General features: G+C 47.9%; 10 protein-coding genes across 10 annotated transcripts; 4 read left to right on the top strand and 6 right to left on the bottom strand.

Annotated features, from left to right (window-relative positions):
* Positions 1 to 662: 662 nt before the first annotated feature.
* LAJ45_02105 (uncharacterized protein) lies at positions 663 to 2,279 on the top strand (the record flags this gene model as incomplete). Its single annotated transcript, XM_046111697.1, has 4 exons — positions 663 to 991; positions 1,071 to 1,959; positions 2,014 to 2,197; positions 2,251 to 2,279. The coding sequence occupies 4 exons, from the start codon at positions 663 to 665 to the stop codon at positions 2,277 to 2,279; spliced, it is 1,431 nt and encodes a 476-aa protein (XP_045975641.1).
* A 2,309-nt stretch (positions 2,280 to 4,588) lies between these two features.
* On the top strand, positions 4,589 to 4,984 carry LAJ45_02104 (uncharacterized protein; the record flags this gene model as incomplete). Its single annotated transcript, XM_046111696.1, has 2 exons — positions 4,589 to 4,730; positions 4,797 to 4,984. The coding sequence occupies 2 exons, from the start codon at positions 4,589 to 4,591 to the stop codon at positions 4,982 to 4,984; spliced, it is 330 nt and encodes a 109-aa protein (XP_045975640.1).
* Positions 4,985 to 6,167: 1,183 nt separating this feature from the next.
* LAJ45_02103 (uncharacterized protein) lies at positions 6,168 to 7,159 on the bottom strand (the record flags this gene model as incomplete). The annotated part of the gene is made up of 3 exons (XM_046111695.1): positions 6,168 to 6,660; positions 6,735 to 7,032; positions 7,102 to 7,159. 3 exons carry the CDS (start codon positions 7,157 to 7,159, stop codon positions 6,168 to 6,170), a joined length of 849 nt encoding a protein of 282 aa, XP_045975639.1.
* Positions 7,160 to 7,977: 818 nt separating this feature from the next.
* LAJ45_02102 (uncharacterized protein) lies at positions 7,978 to 11,024 on the bottom strand (the record flags this gene model as incomplete). The annotated part of the gene is made up of 7 exons (XM_046111694.1): positions 7,978 to 8,385; positions 8,449 to 9,173; positions 9,233 to 9,791; positions 9,852 to 10,496; positions 10,550 to 10,693; positions 10,761 to 10,918; positions 11,006 to 11,024. The coding sequence occupies 7 exons, from the start codon at positions 11,022 to 11,024 to the stop codon at positions 7,978 to 7,980; spliced, it is 2,658 nt and encodes an 885-aa protein (XP_045975638.1).
* Positions 11,025 to 13,005: 1,981 nt separating this feature from the next.
* On the bottom strand, positions 13,006 to 13,976 carry LAJ45_02101 (uncharacterized protein; the record flags this gene model as incomplete). Its single annotated transcript, XM_046111693.1, has 3 exons — positions 13,006 to 13,198; positions 13,252 to 13,886; positions 13,956 to 13,976. 3 exons carry the CDS (start codon positions 13,974 to 13,976, stop codon positions 13,006 to 13,008), a joined length of 849 nt encoding a protein of 282 aa, XP_045975637.1.
* Positions 13,977 to 14,056: 80 nt separating this feature from the next.
* On the bottom strand, positions 14,057 to 14,743 carry LAJ45_02100 (uncharacterized protein; the record flags this gene model as incomplete). Its single annotated transcript, XM_046111692.1, has 2 exons — positions 14,057 to 14,662; positions 14,714 to 14,743. The coding sequence occupies 2 exons, from the start codon at positions 14,741 to 14,743 to the stop codon at positions 14,057 to 14,059; spliced, it is 636 nt and encodes a 211-aa protein (XP_045975636.1).
* A 1,768-nt stretch (positions 14,744 to 16,511) lies between these two features.
* LAJ45_02099 (uncharacterized protein) lies at positions 16,512 to 17,796 on the bottom strand (the record flags this gene model as incomplete). The annotated part of the gene is made up of 6 exons (XM_046111691.1): positions 16,542 to 16,547; positions 16,600 to 16,619; positions 16,693 to 17,010; positions 17,064 to 17,466; positions 17,529 to 17,531; positions 17,587 to 17,796. The coding sequence occupies 6 exons, from the start codon at positions 17,794 to 17,796 to the stop codon at positions 16,542 to 16,544; spliced, it is 960 nt and encodes a 319-aa protein (XP_045975635.1).
* A 1,440-nt stretch (positions 17,797 to 19,236) lies between these two features.
* Positions 19,237 to 22,443, top strand: LAJ45_02098 (uncharacterized protein; the record flags this gene model as incomplete). Its single annotated transcript, XM_046111690.1, has 5 exons — positions 19,237 to 19,457; positions 19,517 to 19,644; positions 19,725 to 20,749; positions 20,849 to 20,920; positions 20,980 to 22,443. The coding sequence occupies 5 exons, from the start codon at positions 19,237 to 19,239 to the stop codon at positions 22,441 to 22,443; spliced, it is 2,910 nt and encodes a 969-aa protein (XP_045975634.1).
* Positions 22,444 to 23,349: 906 nt separating this feature from the next.
* On the bottom strand, positions 23,350 to 25,191 carry LAJ45_02097 (uncharacterized protein; the record flags this gene model as incomplete). The annotated part of the gene is made up of 5 exons (XM_046111689.1): positions 23,350 to 23,852; positions 23,906 to 24,053; positions 24,141 to 24,440; positions 24,524 to 24,858; positions 24,993 to 25,191. 5 exons carry the CDS (start codon positions 25,189 to 25,191, stop codon positions 23,350 to 23,352), a joined length of 1,485 nt encoding a protein of 494 aa, XP_045975633.1.
* A 261-nt stretch (positions 25,192 to 25,452) lies between these two features.
* LAJ45_02096 (uncharacterized protein) lies at positions 25,453 to 26,186 on the top strand (the record flags this gene model as incomplete). The annotated part of the gene is made up of 3 exons (XM_046111688.1): positions 25,453 to 25,677; positions 25,824 to 25,954; positions 26,006 to 26,186. 3 exons carry the CDS (start codon positions 25,453 to 25,455, stop codon positions 26,184 to 26,186), a joined length of 537 nt encoding a protein of 178 aa, XP_045975632.1.
* Between the last annotated feature and the right edge of the window lie 289 nt (positions 26,187 to 26,475).

Below are 26,475 nucleotides of genomic sequence, written 5' to 3'. Positions count from 1 at the left end.
TTCAATCTCAAGGCAGGTCTTTACTCCGGCGCGTGGGTTTCTTCGCCTGCGTCATCTCTCCATTCTGTGCATCTGAACTTATGCAGCATTCCAACCCTAATCCCAGCATTGAGATTAGGCGTAAATCCCTAAGCTGTGACTGGTTGTACTAGGAATACTCGATCAGTGGAGTATTCTGCCCGTGGTACCGAAAGTCTATGGATCACGTGAACCTAAAGCTCGTATGTAGTTAGTTAACGTTGTATGATAGCTACCCGCCCTGCAGTGGCGCTCACTCGCTTAGCCACCCAGCCCAGCAGCCGGTGATACCCGATTGCAAAGCTGTACGATAACAAAGATTCACGGGACATCACTCGGAAGGCAATATCATGATGCTTATCTTATCTGGAGTGGGCATGTAGGTACATGTATGTACATGTATAAACAGCTGCCACTTCCGAATCATATTCTTCTGAGGGGATCAAGCCCCCACAGATCCCCTTTTACCCGCGCCAAAAACTGCAGCAATGCATATAAATATTTACAAGTTAGCTCTCGACTCCGTCATGCTCCGAGGGTCCAAGTACTCGAGCCTCACCGTACATATAACCATCGAACACCAGACTACCACAAGAGTTTAATCTCATCAACCCTTTTTTTTTGACCTTGATCTGTTTTTTGAAATGGCTACTTCCATCACCGTTGCTCGCGATATCAAGGCCACTGTATCTCGTAGTCCTCCAATTTCAGTGTCTACATCTCCCGCCACGACCTTCAGATCTCTCTCCTTTCACTCCTCGAATAGTTCATTCCCCAACCTGTCACACAATAGCTACTTCCCATATCATCAGCCTGTCGAGAAACAGCTGAAACCATTCGCTACAGAAGACATCAAAATCCTCCTGCTCGAAAACATAAATGAGTCTGCTCGTACGGTCCTCGAGAAAGAAGGCTATCAAGTTGAATTCTACAATCATGCTCTCACGGAAGATGAGTTGATTGATAAGCTTAAGTTTGTCCCACTCTTTTGGGTGTTGAAGCAACAACAAACGGTCTCAAATCGGGATATAAACACGCTAATACTTATCCAGAGATATTCACGTACTTGGAATCCGTTCTCATACTGCCCTTCCTCCATCTATACTTAAACGTGCCAACTTCCCAAATCTTTTGGCAATTGGCACGTTTTGTATCGGCACCCCAACCGCCTCACTCCTTCCTCTTGCACGCCTTGGAATACCTGTTTTCAACTCCCCGTTCTCCTCCTCCAGATCGGTTGCTGAGCTCACAATCGCCAACATTATCATTCTCGCGCGTCAACTCCTTGACAGAAATGCTGAACTCCATAACGGGCAGTGGAATAAAGTATCAACCCATTGCTGGGAAGTACGTGGGAAGACCCTCGGTATTGTGGGATATGGCCACATTGGTAGTCAGCTGAGTGTGCTGGCAGAGGCAATGGGTATGGTGGTGATCTTTTACGACACTATTCCAGTGATGGCTCTAGGAAAAGCAAAGCAGGTTGCAACACTCGATGAGTTGCTTATTAAAGCCGATTTCCTTACGCTACATGTTCCCGAGGCCCCAGAGACCAATGGGTTGATAGGCGCAGCACAGTTGGCCAAGATGAAGAGTGGCTCTTACATTCTCAACGCTTCTCGCGGAAGTGTTCTTGACATCCCGTCTTTGGTATCCGCTCTCCGTAGCAAACATCTCGGTGGTGCAGCATTAGATGTGTTTCCCGCTGAACCGGGAGTAAATGGGAATACCTTCGAGGGGTATGAAGAGCTTGCTGGGTTGCCGAACGTCGTTCTCACACCTCATATAGGAGGAGCCACAGAAGAAGCTCAGAGGTTCATTGGGAATGAGGTAGCGGAGGCCTTAGTAAGGTTTGTCAATAGTGGAAGCACTGTTGGTGCTGTCAATCTGCCAGAGGTTGCGCTGAGGGGAATGAAGGTTGGGGAAGAGGGTAGTGTAAGAGTAAGTAGCTTCCCTCATAAGGATTGCATTATGATCATGCTTATATTTGAATAGGTTATCTTCATTCATTGGAACCGTCCCGGTGTACTCAGACAGGTCAATGGAATATTGAAAGACCACAACGTGGATAAACAGATGAGTGATAGTAGGGGCGAAGTAGCATATCTGATGGCGGACATCAGCTGTGTGAAAGAGGAAGAGATCAAGTGTCTTTATGACAACCTGGAGAGTCTGACTTGTAAGTTGTCTTGCCCTTTTCCTTCTGGAGCTCCTGTACTGACTTGAAACCAGCCAAAATTATGACACGCCTGCTTTACTGAATTGGTTTGAAGAATGGAGTTCTGAGATTTGTGTGCAGAAAGGTCGAGGTTTTCTAATTAGAAAACAGAGTGGTCAGGAGAGAAGGAGCGGGATGTAGCAAGCTATTCCTTCCGCGTCCCCCCTCTCTTTTTTTTCTTTTTCTTTTCTAGCTCTTTAGGCGCTTGCAGGTTGTTTCAATTATTGCCTTGTTTTAATTTGGATATCAATTTCCCTTTCAACTATTGCCTGCTTTATTAATACTCACCTTCAACATGAACATGGTAGCAGAATGAAGAGCGACGTCACCGCTACACTTCATAGTAACATTATTTTAGTACGAGCTAATTATTTTTAGCACTAGGACAAGCTTATTCTCCGAGAGACCATCTTACAGGATCACTCGTTCTTGGCATCCCAAATCAAATATATAATCCGCAAACAAGCAAGCCAATCATAAAAAGACTATGGGTTAATATTTTCAAAGCCTGAAAGTGAAAATCAAATTACATTGACTATGGGTCTCCTTATACATCAAACTATTGCCTATAGCTAAAGAAGATATGTGTACGATCCTTGAGGGCCTTCCTCCTAGATACTGCGCCCTGCCTTGTCTCGTACCTATCCCGTACGAAAATCTTGCTGCCTTATGTAGACAGCTGTAACCAAGTTACTACCTTCATAGTGAATTATTGCCTGTAGCAGCACAGGTAGGTTAATTACCTACATGTACTATAATGCAGTTAATCCCTTCCGGCCTTTACGGCACAGCCCGAAGTCGATTGCCACCACGTTATTACTTCAAGATAGTCTTAGCACCCTAGGATTTGACCGGTCCACTGTACCACACAAGGCGGATTGCTGAATTGCACTGGATCACGACAGGTACATGCTCCTCAGCTAGGGCACAGGTGGCTTACTGATCATATAAACCTCTCTGATCCTTCACACGCCCAGCTTTGGTTAAAGTGGTCTACGTACGACTGGATTATGTTGATGCGCCCAATCAATCACATGGTGGTTGCATGGACCCCCACTCTATCTAGATGTGTGTTAGTTAGTACATGTATTTACCCCGGCCATTACATCATGGACCCTGTCAATGATTCGGCCCGGTAGGTACCCAGTCGGTGTATGTTTTAGTTTTAACGGCACGAAACGTTCAGCACCAGGATGAGCAGAACTTGTGGGCCGGAATGGCAGTAGCGGGACTGGCCGCAGCGGAATTTAAGATGACCTACATGGCCATTGTTTCCTTGCTATTTCCCGTCTGATCAAGGGAACCCACACTTAGAGTAAGTTAATTACTAGCTAAATACAGTACTATATTTCAACTACTATGATCTATGTAGATACCAAGATGGCGATAGGATCAACAACTGTTAGAGCTGCCACTTTCCTGATCCAAGCAACATTCATCGATATGTTTACCGCGTGCAGGGACACTGCATGTAGTGTCAGCAAAATAAAGCCTTGCCATTTCCTTCTTGCGTGATGCGGTAGGCGTAGGTACAAGGTTGTACAAAACCCCGCCTTGACATGCAGTGCGGGCCCTGGAAATGCATGTTTTGCTTTAACCTCCGTTGTTTAAATCATGTGGCGGGGCCAGATGTGCCGTGAAATCAGTTAGTGCAAATAGTGCTAGATGCGTGTACTTTCAGCTTCATGGAGTTCCGTAATTGCAAAGCCTATTGAGGTCTGTTTTAGCATATGTCTAAGTGCGTAGATATAGTCAGTATAGTACTGATACAAGTACTTCATAATAGACAGAGATGTCCATTGAGATTATTCCAGAGGGATTGTGGAAGCATTCTAGCTGGGATATAGCCCAATGCCTGCACAGAGCTAAGCTTGACAACATTCCGCACGTAAACGGCCACAAACCAAGCCTTCGAATTCTTGGTGCTAGAGAGAGATGGAGGGAGACAGAAGGAGAAAGAGACCTTTCCAATTGCACACATCTAGGCCATTTTGAAATTGTTTAATTATGATTACCGTCTGTCGTCCAAGAGGTTCCTCGTCAGCACCCAAGAGATTCTCAGGTCCGTGCCCCACGACTACGGTAGGAGTCGTCCGATTAGGCGTGGGCTACATGAGGTGTGCGTAACGCACGACATAGCTGTACTCTATTGTGTGTACCCAGTACCTAAAATACATGTACCCAGTAGGGTGTTGGGGCGTGTATATAAAGGACCGAATGCTTCCTCGTCCTCTCCCGAAACCCAAGCAAACCATCATCCATCAAAGCTAAGCTATCATCACTATCACTACAATCTCATCTACATATACCATCAGTCTTTTAAAACCTCAATCCCAAAACAAATACCTAGCAATGTCCTTCGCAATCTCCAGCAACGACGTCCGCATCGAGGAGCGTGACGGCCACACCTATCTCATTGCCAGTTCCAGAGATGAGGACGGTAACTACAACCACACAGAGTTGAACTTGGACGAGTGTCTCGGCAACAACGAAGGTTGGTGAATATCATATAGTCATTGGTAACATTGGGGAGGAAGTATAACTAAGCAACAAAAAACAGGTTCCTTCAACTGGAGCGGCGAAGGCTTCACCGGGTCGGCGGAGAACATCCACTTGTCCATCGAGGGCCCAGAGCAGCTCCCTATCCTCAGAGCCCATCTGAGGGATAGCGAGGGAAACACCCACGATAGGGACGTCAACCTTTCGGAGCGTATCGTCAACGACAACGGCTGCTTGGTCTTCCAGTAGAGTGTCTTCGAGGCTGTGGAGGATGGATACTTTGTCTGTACATGAAAGCACAGATAGATATTAATATCTACACAATTCGCTTTTCATCATCTATATGAAGCTCGTATCGGAGATAGTGATTCAATGTGATGATTTAATCGTGACAAATGTATAAGAAGTGACCATATTAACGATACATTCCCCCAAGGTCGAAGTGGCCCCATTGCACATGCAAATATCTTAAGCCATCTCTTTCCCCGCTCTATGGAGCTCTAAAGATGTGTAACTCGAACTTAGTTTCATGGTGGTGCAAAGCTAGTAAGAGGTTATGTAGGTGCCCGGTCCTGCAACTGCGGATCACGAGGTCTCACTCGGGCGACACAAAAAATATGACCATGTCGTACATAATTTGCAGATCTGGAGACAATAGCACCAATATTATGAAAAGAGACTACATGTATATACCATAGAGAAATACACTCTCCAAGCAGCCTTTGTCAAAAGAGGAAAGGAGCATCCCGTTGGATTCACCCCTACTTCCATAACCATTGGCCATACTTCGTCATTTATCGCTAACCATGTTCAAATACTGCAGTATCTCACAGCGCAGCAGATTACCCCTGGAGTACAATAAGAACCCACCATGGCCACTACAATTACCAAATCTAGGGCGCAACAAGTATGAAGTTTCCGGTTAATTAGTCGTGTTTCCGGCCCACCTACAAAAGATGACTGTTTATTAAAAGTTGGACCAATAGAGACAGAATGGGGCTCGTACTCCTCCTAGTCCAACAACATCGAGTGATATCGTGTGATTAAGATCAAGGTCAGGTGAATTCCATAACTATATAGACAACATGAAAGCTATGGATTCATAGAGTACATACTACAACTTTGATAGTTCGAGTAAAGACGCGAACATCAGCTTTATAACTATTTTTCGTAGCCTTGAATCTTCTGGTTTATCTTTCTTCTTGTCTAACGAACACTGTATGCAATAATCGATATCACGGTTTGGTTAGGCCCCTGGTAGTAATACCTCGGTCTGAGACGATTATAGATCCTGAGTTTACTACGATATTAAGAGATCGCTATTGTCGGTTCCATTCGTTGAAAAACAGGTTTTCATTATCATCATCATGGGCCCACGCACGCACTAGGAAGACCCAAACAAAAACCTCACGAACAAAAGGTATCTACAGCTCTACGGCCCTCCAATCCCATATAGCTTCCTATACTCTTCCCACAGCGCCTCCACCCCGCACCCGCTACACACCTCCTCCCACATGCCCACTTTATACTTCCCCTTCCCCAGCAGCCCATTCACCCTCGCCACTATCCCTTTCCCAAATCTCTGCTCTAACCACTCAAGAAAATAGGCCGTATTCTGATACCCATCATCCCAGCGCTTCCCTCCCCTGCGCCAGTGCGGCGGCGTAAACCCCGCCTGCAGCCTTACCCAGTCGGCGATCCCCTCGATCAGCCCGCCCGGACACGTGTTATGCGCATTATACTGGAAGCAGTGCACCATCTCGTGGCGGATCACGCCGAGGATCTCCGATGCCGCGATGGTGGGCGAGAGCGTGCTGAGGTACCTGAGCGAGACGTGGATCTCCTTATGATCGACGTCCAGGTCCGAGGATGTGGTATAGGCGATGCCGTCCATATCGCGCAGAACCAGGGTTACGGAGCGCTGGCTGTTTTGGGAGGAGGGGAACGGTTATTAATGGGTTCACTAATATCACTACTACTACGGTGCGGGCATAGATACGTGTTGGGCACGGTGTCATAGGTGTAGAGAGACTCTAGGACACCGACGACGGCATCCCGTAGGAGGGCTGCGGTGTTTGAGTGCGCAAAGTAGATGACGGCACCTGGGTGGGTTACGTCTTTGCACTTGAAGAGGAGCTTCGGGATCTGCCATTCTTTCTTGGGGCGCTTGGATGCGGGTGTATCTGTAGCTACGGCTTCGGGGGCATGAGTGGGCACTGCCGACATCTGGGTGAGGACGGAGAAAGGGCGGGTGCTCTGCATGCTGGCTTCTGCTTCTGCTTCTTCCTCCGGGGGAACTGGCACGCGCATGAGGGTTTAGCTTTGGAGGTGGGAAGACGGGAAACTATGGAGATGTGGGTATTTACGTTTTGTAGCTCTAGGATTCGTACGATAACTAACGTAGCCAAGGCTGAATAGACCCATGACACCCCCCCCCCCCCTCGCATTCCGGATATCATCTTATCACATAAATAGGATAAGGGAGTAGTAACTCTCATAATACTTAAGGGCCCGTTCGGACAACCATAAATCATTTCTTCGGATCATTGGACTGGGTGGATTATTAGCTAGCGAAAATAATCATAATACTCGCAATCAGTGGATAACCTACATGTTCGGATAACGTTGCAGCAGCGTTGGATTCTCAGGATATCTGTAATTACCTCCGAAAGTGATTATCTTCTCAGCAAATTATTCAATTGCACGAACAGCGTAGATTATTATGATAAGCCAAAGTCAACAACCCGTCAATCATCCAGATTATTAGGTTATCTAAACGGGCCCTTAACTACACCTAAACTTGTTTGGATATCACAGGAGGAATTTTAGGCTTGAATTGTATTTCCAGAATATAAACTTACATACATACCTAGCCCAATGGGTAAATACGATACCTTATACCTACGATACAAGAAAAACCAGGAGCCAACTAACATGTGTAAGCTCCAAGCAAGATGGTGAACAAATCGACTGATTTGGTTAAACCTTGTCATAAACATTTCTTGTCATAAACATCTCTTGCCATAAGTTATTGAAACACGTTTACTGGTTATCTTATTGGTCGCCAGATGGTTTAGAAAATAATGTCATCGATCGCAGGTAATACTAAGAGGATATCCATAAAGGCCCATAAAGAAAAAAAAAAGAAAAAGAAAAACACCATCCCATTCCCGGATATCCCTATTAAACCTTCCTAGCCCAACCGAACCAGACTAACCCAATATTTGTTGTTATGGTTAAATCTAAGCGGAGCACATCATGCACTCCTCCTTGTTCTCAATACTGCAAGCCAGTACTGCATCGGCATAGATGTCTACCTCTCTTTCATCACTGAGGCTTTTTGCATCCTCTGCTTGGCCCCTCTTGTTCTCCAACTCTTCCAACCCATCAATTGTAGTTGGATCGGTGAGTGGCTCCGTCGCCAGAAGCGTCGGAGACGGCTCTGATTTCTCAGAGTTCTCAGAGCGAGGAGCAGGGGGTGGAGGTCCGCCAACGGAGACAACACGTGGAGCAGGTTTGGTAGCCATCATTGGCCGAGGCATCGCAGCCTGAGGAGTGTAGCCGGTATTCGGGATGCGTTTTTTCCCGGGAAGAACGCGAGCAACATTGGTATCCTCCACCTTTAGGGCTTCTTGATCGACAGTGAATTGCTGAGAAAGGGTAAGTATAAGTCTCAGTTTAATTAAAAGCTTATAACTGGGGGCGAAACTTACAATAGCTGCAGCTGCAGCCTGAGTACGGAGATAGTACATCCCGGTCTTCAAGCCCAACTTCCACCCATAGAAGTGCATGGATGTCAATTTACCCATGGTAGGATTCTGGATATGGATGTTGAGAGATTGTGATTGATCGATAAAGGCACCACGATCGGCAGCCATTTCGAGAATCTTTTTTTGTGAAATCTCCCAGACAGTCTTGTAAAGAGCCTTGATATCATCTGGGATATTCGGGACAGCCTGTATACTACCATTGTTGGCGATAATTCTGTTTTTCATGTTATCACTCCACAGGCCCATGTCCACAAGGTCTTTTAACAACCAAGGGTTCACAATCTGGAATTCTCCAGCTAATACACGGCGGGAGTAGATGTTAGAAGTATAAGGTTCGAAGCACTCATTGAATCCTAGGATCTGAGAAGTGGACGCGGTAGGCATGGGCGCAACAAGAAGAGAGTTTCGAAGTCCATGCTTCTTAACTTTTGCTTTTAGTTCGTCCCAATCCCACAAGTCTGTTGGGGTGACGCCCCACAGGTCATACTGAAGCTGTCCCTTTGAGGAAGGAGAGCCTTCGTAGCTTGAGTATGGGCCGTGAATTTCAGACAACTCAGTTGAGGCCTCAACAGCGGCATGATAGATAGTTTCAAAAATCTGAATATTGAGTTGTTTTGCCTGTGGGGATTCGAACGGCATGCGAAGAGCAAGGAAAGCATCGGCAAGACCTAAAATGCTTCAATTAAGACAAGACACATACAACAAACCACGGGAGGTGAGCACAAACCTTGGACACCAACAGCAATGGGTCTGTGGTTCATGTTACTTCTTCTCGCCTCCTCGACAGGGTAAAAGTTCACATCGATAATTTTGTTCAGGTTCCTGACGACAACTTTCGTAACATCATGTAGCCTTGCAAAATCGTACTCACCCCTTTGAACATCTACGAAGGTTGGCAGAGCAAGGGAAGCCAAGTTACATACAGCAACCTCATCAGGAGAACTATATTCCACAATCTCTGTGCAAAGATTGGAGGATTTGATAGTTCCGAGATTCTGCTGATTCGATTTGCGGTTGCAGGCGTCCTTATAGAGTATAAAGGGGTTTCCTGTCTCGGTTTGGGTTTCTAGGATGGCATACCAAAGCTTCTGTGCCTTCATGGTCTGGCGAGGCAGGCCAGGGGTTTTCTCGTATTTATTGTAAAGTGTCTCAAATTCATCACCCCAGACGTCGGCCAAGCCAGGCGCCTCGTTGGGGCAGAACAAGCTCCAGTCACCGTTTTTCTCAACTCGCTTCATGAATAAGTCAGGGACCCAGAGGGCATAGAAAAGGTCTCTAGCGCGAATCTATCATTCAGGTATCTCATTAGTTACATGTATGGAAAACACCATACAAGGGTTACTTACCTCTTCCTTTCCATGATTCTTCCTCAAGTCAATAAACTCCATAATGTCGGCGTGCCATGGCTCAAGGTAAATGGCAAAAGCACCAGGTCTTTTGTTTCCACCTTGATCAACGTACCTTGCGGTATTATTATAAACTCTGAGCATAGGCACAATACCATTGGAACTGCCGTTCGTCCCAGCAATGTAAGAACCAGTAGCACGGATATTATGGATGTTAAGTCCAATACCACCAGCAGTTTTTGAAATCATAGCACAGATTTTCAGAGTGTCGTAAATCCCCTCTATAGAGTCATCCTTCATTGCAACCAAGAAGCAAGATGATAGCTGTGGGGAAGGAGTTCCAGCATTGAAAAGCGTGGGTGAAGCATGAGTAAAATGCTTGGCAGACATGAGGTTGTAGGTCTCAATGGCCTTCTCAACATCTTCGCCGTGAATTCCGACTGCTACTCTCATTAACATGTGCTGCGGACGCTCGGCAACCTGTCCGTCTATGCGCAACAGATATGAACGCTCCAAAGTTTTAAAACCGAAGTAGTTATAGTTAAAATCTTTATCATAGACAATAGCAGAGTTGAGCTCAGAGGCATGGCGCATAACTGTCTCGTAGGTTTGTGTCGAAATCATGGGCGAGGGGCGGCCATTTTTCTATCGAGGATAAGTTTTACTAGTAATAAGATTGAAGAAGTCCAGCAACTTACGGGATTAACGTAGTGATACAAGTCACTTACGACTTGAGAGAACTGCTTCTTGGTTTGCTTATGCAGGTTGCTAACAGCGATACGGGCTGCAAGAATGGCATAGTCAGGATGAGTTACGGTCATATAGGCAGCAGTTTCAGCTGCCTTTGTGAGCCAATTAGCACAATTCCTCATTGAACGGTTTGTATTTTCAATCGTCAAGGGAACAAACCAAGTTGTCTAGTTCAACAGTGGTAACTCCTTGGTACACCCCCGAAATAACCTTTTGAGTAATGGTCGCTGCATCTACGTGCTCACTGTCGAGTCCATAGCAAAGACGAGATACACGGGCAGTAATCTTGTCAAACTGAACTCGTTCCTTACGGCCATCTGTTGATTAAATGTTTTAGCCTTTCTTCCTCTTACTAAAGAGGTTTCAAGTGGGGCATAGGCTTGAATGGGGTTGTAACTTATTACCTCTTTTCCAGACATACATATCTGCAGTGCTTTGATGTCAAGTACTACTAGTTGGAGTCTGTGTGGTAGCTACGTCTCAGAATTGAGGCTCAAGAGGGGTATGAAGATTGAATCGTAGCTGTGTAATCCGGTGTATCTTGCACCCTTTCAATTTCGATTAAAGAGAACAGATGGATGGAACCAAGTTAAAATGAGGGCTCAATAAGTATTGAGTGGACGCGATGCAAGAAGGAGAGGAGGGGGGGTGTTTCCAACGAGGGGCGCGTTGAGAGGTTTTTCTCACGCGTATATAGGCTTGGCAAGGAGGTTTAGGGCTGGGTGATTTGTAAAAATGTAGCAAGGGTTGATGCGTAGATACATGTGCCGTATCTACTACATGTACTTATCGGATACGCATTTGTTTTGATGTAGTACAGTTGTCGGAGTGCAAAAAAATCAGGTCTAAAGTACTGTACTTGTACGTATGGGGCTAACTTTGGCCCAATTGCAGAGTATGTGCCTACAATAACCCCAACAATAAGGATCATGCTGACATGGTATTTATCATGCTTCATAAGTTTCTATCGCCGTGATTCACTGATTGGAGCTACATAAAATTACATGTAGTAGGGATGTTTTAGTCCCTGTCAATTTCGGTCATAGGAAATCACTCACTTGCTACCCGGCGCTAAACCAAATCCAATCGGATCGGATCCCCTGCTTTGAATATGTGTTGAGATCAAGCAAGGGATAGAGTATATCACCGCATGTACCCAGGGGTGCCGGAAAGTGATGCAACGGTCAAATAGCCCATACTTCTCAACAACCAAACTAGCTAACAGAATGTGGAGCTGGAGACCATAGTTATGGCGAGAGTTGATGTGGTTGACTGTTGCTTCTCCTTTTATTACTGTCTCTTGTCACAAGTTGTCCTTCCCCAGGCTAAAAACCCCAAACCAATGACCTGAAAAATTGCAGACTCTATTCTAGAGACTCATTTATCATGGATATGACTAAAATATCTATCCTGCCCAAGCATTGTGTTGTGTTAAAAGTTGAAGTTCTGAGTACATTTCGGTGTTGCTAGGTCAAGCGTTGCATCACTTTCCGGCACCCCCGGGTACATATAGCTCCATGTACTCAGTCATAAGTACATGTACTCTACGTGGCCTAGAGAATTTCCTCTGCTCTAGATTTACTAAGTACGTGTATGTTTATACGTGTAGCTGTTAAATACAAATACATGTAGTCGGTATATCGGTATATCATAATCGCAGAGTACTATACACATGATTATATAAGTTTAAGTCTGAATTATCATTAAGGCGTATAAGCAGACTCACTATCATTTTCTCTATCAAGTTGAATTCTAGGACAGGGCAGTAGGACACGGCCACCGTCTGAGTCACTACGAAGATGAAGTGATTACAATATGTGCTTTGCCTAAGTCTGTAGGTACATGTACATTACCTCGGTATCACTATATACACGTAGTAGTCATACTGTTAGTACTGTCCGGCTATCTTCGATGACGATGTTTGGGTTACAAGGTGTACTACATGTACCCCACAACCGCGCAAAGGGTGGTTACTAAAATTAAGTCGGTAAACCCAGGACTTTATGTAATTATAGTGTTTCATTTTAGCACATACAGTAGCGGGGTTTAGGCAATGCTCGACTCACAAAACGACATCAGTCTTCAAATACATGTATTTGGCACGGGTCCGGTTTGTTAGAAGTGCACCTCGCTTTGTATTTTTTATGCTGTATTATTTTCTATCTTCTGTAATTCCGCCACGTTTCTCCGTCTGATAAACGATTCTACTAAACTACATGCGCATGTACATACTATACAAGGTCCCCTATGGGTCTGAACGAACAAATGTACTTTAAAGGTCTCTAAGGAGAGGAGATCTAAAGAAAGAAGGAAAGGAAGAAAGAAAGAAAGAAGGAAGGAAAGAAAGAAAGAAAGAAAGGAATAAACGCCAACGATAACAGCCCCCTAACACCTCATCTTAAAACTATATATTTGGACTCAGTAAGTCATACTTCACCAAATTCTCCACACTTTCTATCGAGTTGTTTAAGAATTGCCTCATTTCAAGCCCCAACCAAACCTTCAAAAAGCTCAAATCGGCGCCTCTGCCCGCCTCGTTACCTCCTAGGATACCTGCACCGCTCCCAGCTCCAATAGATCTCAACATGGGTAGAGAACTGTGGTCCATAGCTCAGCTAAAAATTCGAGGCACAGGTCAGAATCGGCGTACCTTTTCAGCAGGTCCATTCCCGGATCTAGACTACGCCCAATCCCTTCGAGAAGTAGGATCGATAATATAACATTGATGAAATCGCCCTCCATACGCACATGGTGCACACGAACCATTTGGAGTACCTCGGAAAGAATATCACCGATCGTGATGTTTCCTAAAGATAGTGTACGAGTTTTGACTGCAAGGACGAGATGCTGCATCTTAAGTGCGAATATCTCTTTGTCAATAACGGCAGAAGGAGCCCTGCTTCTCTCAATCATGAGGTGGCCTGCACGGTATCCATCGAATTCGGCGACGGCGCGGAAAAGATCAAGAAAATTATGCCGATTTTTTGCGTTAAGTTCGGTTACTAGACCCGTATCGATAAACACGAGTTGAGGCCTGTATCCTTCAGCATCAAGACGGTTCAATTCTTCTACCCACCTTTCTGGATTTCGATAATAGGGGCTTAGTCGTGAGAGAACAGCATCCGTAACTTCTTTGTGGTTGTTTATATTCCTTTCGCCCTCGGAAGTGGGGACGAGCATCGAGAACCTGGATATAAGACTGGGGGGTTCGGGTTTGTGGAAGCGAACCATAATGTTTCCGGGGTGAAGATCCGCATGGATGAAGTTATCCATAATCAACATATGCTGAGAGGCGCGGATTGTTAGTAACTACATGTACGCTGCAGCGGCCGAAACCATCCTGAAGACACGAACCAAAAAGCCATCCAATCCCATATCGGATATATCCCTTTCAAATGCTCCAGCCCCACACTCCAGGAATGCACGGAGAGGTATTCCATGAGCAAACTCTTCTATCAGTACCTCTCGGTGGTGTAATGACTATATGGCATTGGGAATATGATTGTAGCTCTGTCTCTGAAATTCGATCGAAATCTCGAGAGATTGGCAGCCTCGATTCGTAAATCCATCTGCAGTCGCATCATTCCGCTGAATTGTGCAACCTCCTCTGGGAAGGACAGCCATTCGAGGGTAGGGACAGAGTGCAACAATGCTGCAAAGAAAGCCATAATCCTTAAATCCCGGAGAACAGTCTTCTCCACTCGAGGATGAAGAACTTTGATAGCTACGTAAGAGGAAGGAACTTCGTGTGGTAGTGGCAATCCTGAAAAACAGCCTATAGTTCTACGATATTTCCCTTTGTCTTCCACTGAATCGTCTAAATACGGAATGAAGTCAGGTTTTAGTTTCGCTTTATAAACCTGGGCTATGGCTCCTATTCCCAGAGGAGTTTCGTCAAACTCTTCGAATATATCTTCAAAGGGCCTGCCGCCGAAAGCATGACTTATGATTCTCTTTGTTTCATGTAGTGAGTGGGGACGAGCATTAGAGTGTAGTTTCGACATCATTTCACACATCTCGGTGGGAAAAATGTCTGTTCGAGACGCGGCCCATTGTCCTAACTGCTTTCATGAGAAATGCTCACAAAGGTGCGGCTTGAGCGAGATTCCCACCTTTATGAATGTTGGACCAGCCTGCTCCATCGACTTTATCAAGAAGGCATACCACCATATTGTTCCCTGGCGCTCGTTATTTTTCTCCGGTAATCGTTTCCCCAGATATACCAAAGGTATCGCGAGAATTAAAGGTACAAATATTGTTACTAGAGTGACAAATCGAAAGCCGGTAGCGATCGGCTCTATTACCCAGTTGACGGCCAGAATTTTTATGTGGTTAGCAATACGAAAGACAACATGTCGATCTTTTGAGATCGCTTGCAGCAGCTCTTCCCGTTCCAGGTCAGACTCCTCAAGCATGAGCTGCTCGATAGTTTTCTCAGGTGGAATATCCGGGGGTGCATCCTGGGGCCCTTTTCATCCAGATTCGATGGAAGCACCAGGGGGGTCACTACTAGTAGTGCAAGTGCAGCAGAACCGATGTACAAAGCGCGATTGCTGTAAAACCGAGACCATTTGCTTCGTTGATGTTGTGATGAGGACCTGGTGGAGACGTTGCCAGTGACAGTGGAGAGCGACTTCGAAGCCTGGTGAACTCGGCTATGACGTATTGATGCCCAGGGAAGTCTTGAATAAAGAGAGGACGTAGGCAACCGCCGACTGAGAAGAGCGGCCGTCCTCATTATCGACATAGGGGTATAGAGAGGGCTTTATGTCTATGAAAAACAAATTGATGAAGACAAGAGGTTTAAACCTACATGTATGGGATAGTGGGATTCTAGCTGTAGGCGGCGAATCCCGGACAAGGGATGGGAAATGATGTCGGATGGGAATTCAACACTGGCCCCTTGTATGCACGTGTCAGCATTATGATTCACATGGCATCTCAAGTGCCACTGGCATAGGTAAAGCTAGTCCGGTCTAGCTGATCATGAATCCTCAAGGACGATCTTGGCTTTGTCCTACATTCGGTACTGTTTGTATCGGCCATATGTGAGGTGGGAGCTGATCCTTTAGCACGATCATAGAAAATCACCCGCTTTCATATGTGCACTACAAATAGATTACATGTGCGGCGAGGAGGGCTCAAGTGGAGCCCGTTTTAACGACAGCGGCCCGACTACATGTACTCTGTAAAAGTTGGGTTCCACCAGAAACAAATTTAGTATACAGATACCAAAATACTCCTCTAGGCTCTAATCCAGGATTTGTGTCTCCGCTGTATACTACTGACAAAGTGCTGGCAACAGTACCATGACTGTATACATGTACTTATAAGTAACCCATCCCCGGTCTGTAATATGTGGTTTATTCTCATTCGCGTTTAAGCCACGCCCTTTATCTATGTCCTTATTACTATACTAGATCATGATTGATATGAGACTTATACCCCCTAGCTTTCAATAAAACCCATCTGATCACGTACGGAAGTTACCCCAACTCTACCAACTGTGTAAATGCGTACTCAATCCAGAAACAATCTGCCTACTCAATACAAACCGAGATATTATACGCAAGGGGTCTCAAAGGAGTTGTAGTTCATATGATTATAATCAACCCAGTGAAACAAATGCGCCCCTCCCCCACCAAAAAATAAGAAACCCAAACAGCCTACACAGCCATCAAAAATTCAAACGCCAAAGTAAATGTGCTGTTCTCCCGTGGTTATAAAGAAAGTAAATCAAAGCTTCCGTTTAGGATGACCCCATAGATTCAGGGTGGGCTTCTGATCCCCTCTGATCCCAAGCCTTGTCTCAATCCCAGCCCTAACCCTAACACTGCGTCTCTTACCTTACCATCTTTTTCCAGTGGGCTTTCAGGTGTTCCTGGTGGCATAGTTCTCAGAGATGATGTATTAGCACCAGTATCTGCATGATGTCTCCTATTATTTCTATGCTCGTTGATCAGCGACATGGTTGGAGTTGGGTGAGGACTGTGCGTACATCGTCGTTGTCGAGTGATGCTATGGTGCGAAGTGTTGGTTGCGGTTCCTGTTCTTCGTCTTTTCCCGCTTTCATTAATGTCTGATAAATTACCATCAATATCTGATGCAGATATTGTGGAGTCACGGGAGTGACGACGTTTTTTACTTCGGGAGGCAGAAGAGGATGTGAAGGCAACAGGGCTCATCAGGGTCCGGCGGATAGAATTGTGTGTAGAATCTGACGTAGTAGGTTTCTTAAGCTTTGGTTGAGGTGTGGTTACTCTTCCCGCGTCAACATAGCATGTATCCTCGTCTATTTCTTGGGACAAAACTTGGGACGCCAGGAGGCGTAGAGCTTCTAATCCATCATCTTCGGCTGTGCCTCTCCCCCCAGCACCACCTACTCTTCTCGCTGGAGCACTTCTTTCTACTGCAGAGGTGGAGTTATGCACCCCGCCATAATCCCCACCCTTATCCCATTACCACCGCCAGCAGTGACATGACGAGCATCAGGGGAGCGTGATGCGTCTAATTGATGTTGCCGATTATCGCGGATCCTTTTCTTCAATCTTTCATTCTCATCTTTGAAATCGCCCAATTCATCGCGGTAGTTCTTGATGGACCGCTTTGCCTTTCGTAGCCTGCGTTTATAGGCCTCATTCTCCTCCGCGAGCGCGAGCTGTTGGGTTGTACTGAATGAGCTCTGGTCTAGTCGTAGTACCTCAACCTCCCGGCGTGTAATCTCTGATTCAACCTGATGCCGTGCTGCAGCTTCCGTGGTTTCCATCTCGAGAATTTTGTGTTGGAGGAGGTAGTGTGCAGAATTCGTGCGCAAAGCAATGATTGAAGACGAGAGGGTTTTAATATGCTGATCCGCAAGTTTAAGCTTTTCTCGCAGTGTTGTCAGGTCAAATGAATCAATTACGGACGAAGAAAGATCTTCCCAACCCTCTATTGAAGGACCGTGAGGTTGTGCAGCTAGTGATATAGCAGACATGGGATCCACCGGCGTAGGCATGGTGGAGACGGAAGTGGAGGACGAAGGTGCGAAAGAGTGTGCACCTGTAGAGTTGAAGGGCGGAGGAGGGATAAGGCGAATTATAGGGCGATCTCTGTCCTGGTGTGTTGAGGGAGTCATCTGTGATAACAGCGGGGAGGATGAAGCGTTGGGAGCCTCCAGGACAACAGATTGCTGGGAGCCCTCTTGGGAAGGCATGGATATCGGGAACGACGGATATCCCACCCGCCGTGACGTCAGTGATACGGTGAGCGAGTGGGCGGTATTAAGTGGAAATGATAGATGAACCACTTTTTACTTCTGTAGGTGAAGTGAATCGAGTAGGGTTGGTGCCGCCTTAAGCTTATCGGATTATGACGCGGGAAACAGAGGTAAACATGGATATGGAGGAAAGGAAAGACAATTTGATTGTTTCCCCGCACATAAACCCAGTGCCGTAGATGCCTACATGTACTCTACATGTATGTAGGTATATACATGTAGAATACCGGTTTTAGAGTATGTAGATAGAGTCCCTACAAATACATGTATGTAGGTACAAAATGTCATCTAATACGGTCTCAGGGTAAAGGAATAGAGCGTAATGGTGTGGCTTGCGTCGTTATATTATGTGGTACAAACGCAGTCAAGCCACCTCATCTGCAGCCACGTTTTTATTAAGGTTTGATCCTTGAATTCAATTCACCCTTCAGATCCGAGGGTTAGGTTTCTTTTCAGGTAATTTTTTTTTAGGATGTATTCATTCATGGAGTGCTTTCTCACGTACGTATCTACACGTAGTACCTGCTATCTAGATCCACCTGACTATCAAGAAGGAGGTGTTTGCTAGACAGAGGTCTCTTTGTCTAGTGATCTCAGGTTTGCCCATGACCGCCACGCTCTTTTCTGACCAACTGGGACGGCGAGATAAATGCTATATAAATTGCAAATATTAGGTTCATCTGAATCAGCCAATAGTTCTGCAAGGACAAACCATGTTGTAACCATAAGTAGCGTATGTATGTAGCTGCTTAATTGGGTTGAGAGCTTTGTCATTCGCACATAAGTTGAGCTACTCATGATATCGATATCTCTCCTCGTCTATTAGGGGTTCATAGGATACTTCAATTCAATCCCTTTTGAGCCTTTCAGTAAATTAAGCCTCGGGACTTTTTGTTTGGGTTGGTTGTGTCGCAGAGTTAAAGCTAAGAAATGTAATAGCTAACCGCATGTAAACTACTAAAACGGTATTTCCAATGAAAAAAGTTGACTCATCAGTCTATTTTTCCGTTTTCTTTCTCAGCCACAATAATGTACTTTCAACTGTCGTCCAATCAGGCTTCGTACCAACAGAGTATTTCTGTGTCAATGGCGAACCAGGGTGCAAGGGTCTCACCCGCACTGGTCCCACGCTTTGACCTACTTCTGCCTTTGACTCTGCTGCCACGGCAACTCCCGCCCCTATCAATTTTCAAATTTGACCTGTGTACCAAGCCATGTCTTCCCAGGTATCCTACTGCATGCGCTGCATGCTGCGGGTTTTCAACCTTTGGTATCTTCACGTCTCATATCCCCTAACCTCGAGGAGAGCTCTCAACACTCTGCTTCAAATTGGCAAAAGAACGACCATAACTGCGGCTGCGACCCATCACCATCACCATGGCAGACTCCAGTGATACTAATATGGATAGCCCTACCATCGATACAATCGATAGCAGCACTATTGATGGTAGTGCTTTTGGTAGTAGTGCTCCTTCAAGTGTTCAGGGAGAACCACGCGAGCATTCTCCCCCCCTACTGTTGCTCATGTCTCCTACAATAACCCTACTATCCCGCCAGGTCCAATTCAACTCAAAAGAAGGGTATCGTCTAGGCTTCCGGTGCCCAAGAAATCCTCTATTCCTACACCGGCTCCAATAAACGTACCACAGCCTTATAGTTCTTTGAGAACGGCTTCGTCAAGAGAATCTCTGGTTTCCCCTGGTCCTAAATCTGCTTCTCCAAGATTCCCCTCGGTTGCTAAAAGGCAGTCAAGAATTGGCGGCCCTAGCTATAATGGCGGTGGACGTGAGTATCTCAACCTCAAAACCCCTATCCCCTATTCCTATTGGCTTTGTTTCGAAACATTTGCGACTGACATCAAACAGTTTCTTCACCTATTGAATCTCCATCAATATCCCCGGGCCTCAAGAGCCCTCGAGTGGCTGGAAGTGATATTAGAGGAGATCACACATCACACACTGCCACCTCTCTTGCCAAGAGGGCATCAGTCCCTTCCTTGACAAGGAAACCTTCCACTTCATCATTGACCCGGAAGGTTTCCGCTTCCCAGCTCCAAACCCAAGCTCCGACGCCCGCCCGGAAGACTTCAACTTCCGGACCCTCTATAGCCGCACCACCACTCACGCGAAAGCTATCGAATTCGTCAATCGTAGTAAACAAGAGAGCGTCAAACTCCCATCTCAATCGTAAAGTCTCAGTATCCAATCTCCCCACCCATGAAACCACAGTGTCTCAAAGCCCCACCCCAATGCGCCGAAGCATCTCCTCGGGCCTCCCATCCCCAATGACCCCAACCAAGCTGCCCCCACGAACAGCACAAAGTGGGCTTCGCCAGCCATCCCTCAAAACCCCGCGCCCAGCGCCGACAAACCCGCGGAACAAGACCCCCGAGCCACAGCGCACGGAAACGCCAGATTCGCCCATGTCACGCAAGGCAGCTGCAAACAAAGCTTCGCAGTCGCTCCGCGATACCATAGCGAAAGCCCGGGCTGCACACCGCGCGCGTGCTGAATCCATTGCACAGTCGGTCACGGGCTCAGTTGCAGGGTCGGTCAGCGATGGTTTGGACGGCTTCAACTTCAGCACCGATGACCCGTTCAATCAGGCCATATTCGGCGAAGGCAGCTCTCAGAAGGTCATGAAGCAGCGCATCAGGACTGCTCGGGTGGAGGGCCGCCTCAATATATCCAATATGCAGCTGAAGGAGATACCTGTGGAGGTTTACAAGATGTATGAGACATCTGCGGCGGACCTGGAGGCCGCGGATGCGGGCGATGGGCCAAAGTGGTATGAGAGCGTGGATCTGGTCCGCTTTGTCGGCGCGGATAACGAGATTGAGGAGATTGGCCAGGAGTTGTTGGAGCAGTTTGGCGGGCTGACTAGCATTGATGTATGTGGAAACCTATTATTAGTGCAAGATCGGCACATTCTTCCTCTTGATTTTGGACCTTTATCAGTTGTGAAATTTTGACTGACACGCGGAAATTAGATGCACAATAATATGCTGATCACGCTACCAAAGAATTTCGGAGAGTTCACGGAGCTAACAGTCCTCAATCTGGTAAGTAGAGTTGAAACATAGCCCAGGTGGTCCGTTTGGCTAACAACTAGGGTTAAAAGACAAATAACAAGCTCGACCATGATGCCCTAGAAACTATCTTCCAGATCAAAACGCTGGTAGACTTGAAACTCGCAAAGAACGGGCTTCAAGGGGAGCTACCTTCATCAATTTCCAAGCTTGAGAATCTAGAAATTCTCGAACTCCAGGAAAACAAACTAGATTTCCTGCCTTCGTCCCTTGGGGAGCTTTCTAGATTGCATGTTCTCAATATCCATGCGAATCGCTTGCAAGAGATTCCATTGCAGGTTCTCACAAACTGTCAGCTGCAAGAGTTGACGGCCTCCAGTAACAAAATAGGGGGTACTTTATTTTCCCTGGATGTCGAGAGCCTTAACACTCTTCATTTGCTCGATGTTAGGAACAACCGTATATCGAAATTCAGTGAAGGCACTGTTCTTCTGCCAACCCTACAGCAACTGTACGCCACCAACAACGAACTGACTTTATTTCCTTCCGTGGAGGGTTGGAATGAACTTTTGGTTTTCACTGTGGACTCAAACCGCTTGGACGCCCTGCCCGAGGGATTGCTTGGCCTTCAGAGATTGAGAACGCTCGACTTTTCGTCAAATAATATCAAGAGTTTGGATCCCCATCTCGGCATGATGGAGGGGTTGGAAATCCTCAAGTTCGACGGGAACCCATTGCGGGAAAGAAACCTGCTAAATATGGGGATTGTGGATCTGAAGCGAACCCTGAAAGCCCGACTGGCGCCGCCTGAAATTGTTATCGCAGAGGCCGATGACAATGTCCAAGCCTCAGATGCAGCACCAGGATTTGTAGACGCCGAGGGCGCCGAAGAAGAGGAAGATGAGCACAAAAAGACACTAGAAATCGGCCGAGGCGGGATTCTAGATCTTGCTTCCCAGAACTACGAAGAAATCCCCACGGATCTCCTAGAGTCTGTTGTCGGCAGCCCCAGCAGCATTGTGCTGCTCCACAACAAACTCACCACCATCCCCGTGAGCATAGAGACATTCTGCGCGTCGCTGACAATCATTGACATCAGCCACAACAAGCTCTCTGGCGATTCCTACCTCCCCAGCAAGCTCTCGCTCCGCTCGCTCACAACATTCACGCTGCAATCGAACGGGATCACGTCGCTCAAGCCGCTGCTCGAGAACCTCGATGCGCCCAAGCTGGAGTCTCTGGACGTGTCGGTCAACCGGATCGAGTCGATCGAGGGCATCCGGCCCACGTTCCCGCACCTGACGGCGTTCTACGCGCGGGATAACCGCATTGAGGAGATACCGGTGGATTCGGTGGACGGCGTCCGGATCTTGGACCTGAACAGCAACTCGATCAAGTATTTGCCGCCGCAGCTGGGGACTGTGGCGTCGCTGAGGGAGCTGAGGGTTACGGGGAACTTGTTTAGGGTGCCGAGGTGGCAGGTGCTGGAGAAGGGGACGGAGGGGATCATGGAGTGGTTGAGGGATAGGTTACCGGCGGAGGATGAGGTGGAGTAGAGATGCTTCTTTTTTTTTTTTTTCTTTAATAAGTTTGGTCGAGTGGTTTTTTTTTTTTTTTTTTCGTTCTTATGTGCTGTTTGATTAATATGTAGTAAAGTTTGACGATCTGGCAGTAGATGTGTTCAAGTTAGTAGATTTACCTTAGAGATATTACTTTATATGCTCGTCAACGTAAGTATGTAGTTAGTGCTAATCAATAATGATACTAATGGAGGAGAGAAGTGAATGTTTATACAAAGAGTATCGACTCTGTTTTCCCGCTGTTTGATGTTATGTAAATACTAGATGATGAAAGGTGGAATGTGTACACACGATAGAGGATTGCATACCAAGCCGTATATTGATTTAGTCACTGACCCACATTCCACATAGGATTTGCACACAGCCAAAGGGGGGGGGGGGGGAAAGTAACAACTGCTCTCATCCATAAAAACCTCGTTTTACCTCGACACGGCCCAAGAGAAGGACGGGACGAGGATGTTGAGAGAAATGGGATGTCTGCATCACAGCATATCACTCGCACCACCACTCTGTGCTACGCCGACCTGTGCTACAAACACAAACACGGAACCGGTGAGACAGCTGGACGCACGAGTCTCCAGACATCGCCCAACCCGTGCAGCGAGAACACCACCACACCTCTCTCTCTCCTCTCTCCTCTCTCCTCTTCTCCCCTCCTTCCCCCACTTCACAGCTACACAGCTAACTTCACAACTTAAACATTGACGATAATCAATTGGCACATAAAGATAGCTACGGTGAATACTAAAAAAGAAAGACAAAGTATATTCCCTTAAAATTAACTCCCTTCCCAAAACTCCCTCCATCCCTTGATCTAGACCCACCTACTTCTACAGCTACTTCTACTTCTACAGCTACACTACTACTACTACTACTACTACACTACGGACTCGTCGGCCCCCTCTCCCTCAGATCCGCCTCCCTCCCCGCCTCCTCCCCGGCCCCCTCCCCATTCGCCGCCCTCCCAATCACCACACCAACAGCCCTCTTGAGCTCCTGCACAAACAGCCACACCTCCTCAAAGCCATTATACAGCGGGCACGGCGCGACCCTGATGACGTCTGGCTTGCGCTCATCGACCACCACGCCCCTCTCTAGGAGCTCGTCAAACACGCGCATCATGAGGCCCTCGCGGAAGAGCAGCGAGAGCTGCGCGCCGCGCGCGCTGGGGTCCGAGGGCGTGAGGATCTCAAACATCTTGTCATCGGGCGGGAACTGCGTGTGCAGCAGGTGCTCGAGGTAGGAGGTGAGCTGGACGGACTTTGTGCGGATTGCGGGCATGGTGGCGGCGCTGAAGAGCTGCAGGGAGGAGAGGAGGGAGGTGAGGTCGAGGATGGAGGGGTTGGAGAGTTGGTAGCCGGCGGCGCCAGGGATGGCGTTGAAGGCTGCGGGGGATGTTAGTTGGGTTGTCAATTGGTTTGAGGAGAGAGAGGGTTACTGTTGTCCATGTTGAAGCGCGAGAGGCGGTCGTGGCCCCACCAGCCGGCGAGGCGGTGGCGGTCGGGGGAGGCGTGTTTCTCGTGCACGAAGATGCCGGCGATGCCGCCGGGGCCGCTGCACAGGTATTTGTAGCTGCACCAGACCGCCTATTCTCTCCAGTCAGTACCGGCCGACACCCCCCTCCACAACACCCTGCACAACACCGGAGAAGAAGAGAGAGTGAGAGGACATACAAAATCAACCCCCCACTCGTGCAGATCCAGCGCGATATTGCCCGCCGCATGGGCCAGGTCCCAGCCCACCACGATGCCCTTGGCCTGGGCGTGCTGCGTGATGGCTTTGATGTCGAACGCCTGCCCCGTGTAGAACTGCACGCCCGACAGGAACAGCAGCGCCGTGTCGTCGGCGTTGCGGTCAATGACCTTGCAGATCTGCTGCGTCGTCAACATGGCGCGCTCGGCCTCGGGGAAGATTGTGACCAGCGCATCGGCGGGGTCGAGGCCGTGCCAGCGGATCTGCGACTCGACTGCGTACTACACCACCACACACTCGTGTTAACAGCAGCTCTTCCACCAATACCACCACCACCACCGACAACAAGGGTTAGGGGTCATACATGGTCACTCGGGAATGCCTTCCCCTCAATGATAATCTTCCTCCGGCCCTTGCCCGAGCGGTCGGGGCGGTAGAAGCTGGCGAGGAGGTTGTGGATGTTGTTTGTGAGCGTGCCCATGACGGCGACCTCTGTGGGCAGCGCGCCGACGACGTTGGCCATGTGGCGCGTCACCTCCTCGTCGGCGCTGACCCATGGGCGCGAGAGCGGGTGCTTGAAGTGGCCCTGGACGCCGCGCGTGGCCCAGATGGTGAGCTCCTCGTTGAGCAGGGCGCGGGTTGCTTTGGGCTGCAGGCCGAGCGAGTTGCCGCAGAGGTAGATGCAGGGGTCTGTGGGGTCTGCGGGGTGGTGGGGTTAGTTATGCAGTTGATCAATTAATCAATCAATTACTGGGACTGTTGCTATGTCCTAATGGATGTAGATGGATAGATAGATAGTGGGAGAGAGAGGGAGTGGGAGAGGGAGGGGATACCGTTCTGCTCAGCGGCAGGCTTGGCCTCGGGGTGCGGGTCGCGCAGGTCCGCCTTTGACGGGATGAGGAACTCTGCACGGAAGCGCGCGAGCGGGTCGGTGCTGTCGAGGTGCTGGGCGTACTCGCGGTTGCTGGACTTTGACTCTGTGAAGCTGATGCGGTGGCCGTTGACGAAGGACTTTAGCTGTTTTGCGTCCATTGTGGGAGAGTTGCTTGTAGATGATGTATTATAGATATTGTCGTACTCTAGATAATTGCACTTGCACAGGATGGAAAATGGAATATAAGTAGCACAGAGAGAGTCGAGATGGGACGATTGCGGTGTTTTAATCATTTCTTTCTTTATTTGTGGTGTGACGTTACCAACCCATCGCAACCCGGCTATCCACGGGCATCAATCATCATCATCACAACCACAACCACTCCCACCTACATCCACCGAAACACCGCGCACAGCACAATGTCTCTCCACCTCCTCCGCCTCCGCACACCACTCCTCCGCACACCACTCCTCCGCACACCACTCCTCCGCACACCACTCCTCCGCACAACACCACTCCCCCTCCTCCGGCGGCGCTGCATCACGACTACCGCCCCCCGGCCCGCCGCCGCGGTGCTCATGAACCCGAGGAAGGACGCGGAGGGGAACGAGATGATGATTGATTTGACGCCGCGCGCTACCAAGGTATCTTTTTTACTCTCTTACCCTCTCTTACCCGCCACCCCCACCCTCTGCCCCGCTCACCCGGAGTAAAAGTAGAGGAGGGTGAAGTAGAGTGGAATGGAGGAATGGGGGGAGTGGAAGAATGCTAATACAGAGGTGTGTAACAGCGGCTGAAAGAGATCCAAGCCAAAGACGCCAATCCAAACCTGGCACTGCGCATCACGGTCGAGGCGGGCGGCTGCCACGGGTTCCAGTATCTCATGTCGCTGTCGGACCAGTTTGATCCTGCTGAGGATACGTCTGTTGCCCCCCGGCCCGAGTCTGATGGCGAAGCTGACAGTGAGAACAGGGTGTTTGGCGATGACGGCGCCAAAGTGGTGATGGACGAGCCGTCGCTGGAGCTGCTGAAGGGCAGCAAGATCGACTACACGATGGAGCTGATTGGGTCGCAGTTCAAGATTGTGGACAACCCGAAGGCGACGAGTAGTTGTGGGTGTGGCACGAGCTTTGATATCAAGATGTCGTTGTGAGGAGGAAAAAAGTAGTAGTGGTGGTGGCGGTTGGTTTATGGGGGGGGGGGGGGGGTGGGGGAGGAGGAGGGGGGTTCTTTTTATTTTCTCTCTGCTAATCTCAGCTCTTTTTTTTTTTCACTATTTCGCTGTTTCTCTTGCTTTCTTGGTGCGACTCTCTATATATATTAGAATGGCTAGATAGTTGGTGTATTATTATTTGCTACGGCGTTCTTTTTCTCTTCTGAAATAAAAATATCCTGTGCTGCGTGTGGGGAGCTGCTGAGAATATCTCGTCCAAAGTATCATT

The sequence above is a fragment of the Morchella importuna genome (assembly GCF_003444635.1).
Source record: "Morchella importuna strain M04M26 chromosome Unknown Morimp01GS003, whole genome shotgun sequence".
Lineage (NCBI taxonomy): Eukaryota > Fungi > Ascomycota > Pezizomycetes > Pezizales > Morchellaceae > Morchella > Morchella importuna.
This window is presented reverse-complemented; position numbering and strand designations above follow the sequence as displayed.